Here is a 3,468-nt window from a genome sequence, read left to right on the forward strand (position 1 = left end):
AAGACTTACAATAGCTAAAAGCCATTTTAGTTTTTTTTTAATTGATGTATAGATTACTAAAGAGCAACTAATTAAAAAAAAAAAAAAAAAAAAAACCACTGCCTAGGCTTGGCGCCTGTGGCACAGTGGTTAAAGTACCAGCCACATACACCAAGGCTGCTGGGTTTGAACCCGGCCCGGGCCTGCCAAACATCATTGTTGTTGTTACAACATTTTCAATTTTTATTTAAAAAAAAAACACTGCCCATACAAAATATCCAAAGAGGGAAAAATTAATTAAAAATGAGCAGATATATATCAGATGTTTTCAGAAGTGTTTCTGAATCCAGTCCACTCAGTCTCCCTCCTTGAGAGAAAAGAAAGACTTGACTCCCTTTGCCTGGGAAATTGCCTCACTACTTAAAAGGCATGAGCATTTCTCCACTACGGTTGAGCTCCAATTTATCCTTCCATGGTCTGAGATTACCACTAATTCTGTCACAGGCTAATTACTATAGTTGAAGCAGTGATTAACATTTCAAAAAGGGAACAGCACCATGGATTTACTATTAGGGAGACCCAAATTCTGATTACTCCAGGGGACCTCCTGGTTCTCGGACAATAAAGGAACACAAAGGGGGGGAAGGAAGGAAAGAAGCACCTCATGTCACAGAGCGGGGGCACTGGACTGGGGGGGGGCAGGTACCCAAGTCCTTGGCATCACAGCAATGTCTGTGTGGGGCTGCAGCATGTGGGGAGGTGGGCTAGTGTTATGGGTTGCACTGTGTCCCCCAGAAAGATACATGAAAATCCTAAACCCTGGTACTTATGAACGTGACCCTAATGGAAATAGGGTCTTTGTAAATGTCATCAATTTAAGATGAGGTCATTGGCGTGAGCCCTACTCCAGTACAACTGGTAGGTATCCTTAGGAGAAAACCCAGGTGAAGACAGAGACAGGTAGGGAGAAGGCCATGTGATGACAGACGCAGCAATGACACTGCCGGTCCAGGGATGTCAAGGATGGCAGGCCACCACCAGAAGCTGGAAGGGGCAAAGGAAAGATTCCACCCAGGGGCTCAGAGGGAGCACGGCCCTGGTGACACCTTGGGTTTGGACTTCCAGCCTCCAAAACTGTGAAACAAACTTCAGTTGTTTAAAGCCACCCAGTTTGTGGTGTTTTGCTATTGCAGCCCTAGGAGTTAATACAGAGTAGAAGGCAGTGGGAGGGGGCCTGAGTGCAGAGAGCCAGACACAGGGAGGGCTTGAAGGACAAGGCTTTGATCTCACCTCTTCTTCCTCTTGTTCTCAACACTGACTTGTGCTCCGGAGAGGCCCTAAACACCCACCCCCATCAGCACTGGAGAAGGCAGAGGCTCAAAGGAGACAGGAGGCCCAGGCTACTGGCACTAATTCTGCAAACTTCCCAACAGTGTTTCCCAACATGGGTGCATTGCCACATATATTAATGCATTTAAGACATCATTAAACACTGCCAGTAAAAATCTTAAGATGTGATTACTTGTCCAATAAGTTGCTGATTTCACAGACAGCTGAATTAAAAAAAAATAAGCATCCCCAAACAGATGAAATATTGTAATGATGTTGGGGGAAAGATCAAACAAATTTGGGCAAAAGGTAGTTAAACCAACATAAACAGGTTTCTTCCCCACAGGACTGCACAGGGCCTTTAGTGTGTTGGTGTGCTACAAATGTCTCAGAGGGGGCTGGAAAACATGTATATGAGTTCTGGGCCTTGTTCTGAGGAATAGCTAAGGCAGCAAATGGCTAGATTACCATTGTACTTGGATTACACTTTGAGACCTCAATCCTCCAAGCAATTTGTGCAAAAAATGAGGGAAAGTACCCCTGCTGACATAGGGCCCAGGGAAAGAACACAAAGCAGGGTTCAGGAAAAAAGGGCAGCGGCTCCTCCTCCCTCCTTTGTGTCTGCCCTGAGCCAGTTGCACAGGGTCAGGTGCCTGCAGGGATCAGCTATCCTTCCCGGCTCTCCCACAAAAAGCCAAGCAGGTACTCTCCAGGGGCCTGCCCACACCTGCCTCCCCCACCCCACCCCCAAGCTGGAAGGAGGCCCTCATGCCTCTGCTACAGAACTCTGCTAGTTCTGAAAACACACCAGGGCTCCTGGATGGAGGTGACATTGAAATCGGGGCTGAGAAAAAGCAGGAGTAAAGTATAAAGGTCTGTCTTCTCCAGCCAAAGACAAGCGAACACATTAGGGCATATCATAGTCTGGTCACTCTGATGGCCAGAATCCATCTCTCCAGTAGCTCTTTTTGTTTTTGAGACTGAGTCTCACTCTATTGCCCAGACTAGAGTACAATGGCATCAGCTAGTTCACAGCAACCTCAAACTCCTGGGCTCAAGTGACCCTCCTGCCTCAGCCTCCCAAGTACTCACAGGCACCCACCACAATCCTCAGTTAATTTTTACTGCTTTTTAGAGACAGAGTCTTGCTCTTGCTCAGGCTGGTCTTAAACTCCTGAGTCAAGGAATCTACCCATCTTGGCCTCCCAGAGTACTGGGATTACAGGGGTGAGCTACTGCACCCCACCCTCTTCAGTAGTTCTCAAAACGCTAAACTGCCTACAGTCCCAGCTGCTCTGGAGGATGAGGCAGAAGGATCACTTGAGCCCAAGAGTTTCGGGTTGCTATGACCTAGGCTGACACCCCAGCATTCTAGCCTGCACAACAGAGTGAGACTATCTCAAAAAAGTTAAAATCTAAAGTATCACAAGCCACCAGACAGGTCAATGAGAGTGGGCTGGCCTTGTCCAACCATGGTATCCCCAGTGCTTGGCACATGGCAAATGCTTTGTGTTGGATGGATGGATAGATGAATGGACAGACGGACAGAATGGTGACTGAATGAGTAAACGAATGAATGAACAAATGAATGTCAGGATGATTTCACAGAACATTCAGCCCTTAGAGCTTAATGTCTAGATGACAGACTTACCAGAACCATCAGGAATGGACCTTACAAATGTTGGCAACATCTTGACTGTGGCTGTTGGATTAAAGTCTCGGGAGAGGCCGTTCTTCATCTCATCCTTAAACCTATTCATGATCTCCATCAGAGTTTCATCAGAGAGCCGCATGGCATAGAGATACTTGTCAATCTGGGGGAGGGATAAGAAGGCAGGAGAGTGAGGCTGAGGAAAGTCACATCAGCTTTCAGTCTGGCTACAGGAGGTGACAGATGAGGTTGGGGCATCTGCCTGCCCAAGACAACCTCTCAGAAGCAGAGAACAGCAGTGCTAGCTCCTCACTGGGTGGAAAGTCATTCAACTGCCAGTAACCATGTCACCCAGAGCAGGCTTGCAAATGCTCTTAGCCCTAACTTTTCACCTACAAAAAGAGCCAGATATCACCAAAGTCTTTTCCAACCCTTAAGTATTACATGGAACTTCTCTTCCATCTCCAAGTATGTGGTGGAGGCAGGTTTCTCCCAAGATTAGACACCTC

The 3,468-nt window shown here is 47.1% G+C and overlaps 1 protein-coding gene across 1 annotated transcript in view; it reads right to left on the minus strand.

Moving 5' to 3' along the window:
* The window catches only part of HK1 (hexokinase 1), an 80,697-nt gene that overhangs the window by 52,064 nt on the left and 25,165 nt on the right, over nucleotides 1-3,468 (minus strand). Inside the window, exon 2 of the mRNA XM_012801398.2 lies at nucleotides 2,960-3,122. Coding sequence (XP_012656852.1) covers nucleotides 2,960-3,122 — 163 coding nt within the window. The remainder of the gene's footprint in view (nucleotides 1-2,959; nucleotides 3,123-3,468) is intronic.

This window comes from Otolemur garnettii, unplaced genomic scaffold (genome assembly GCF_000181295.1).
Source record: "Otolemur garnettii isolate 467f Iridium unplaced genomic scaffold, OtoGar3 scaffold00008, whole genome shotgun sequence".
Taxonomy (NCBI): domain Eukaryota; kingdom Metazoa; phylum Chordata; class Mammalia; order Primates; family Galagidae; genus Otolemur; species Otolemur garnettii.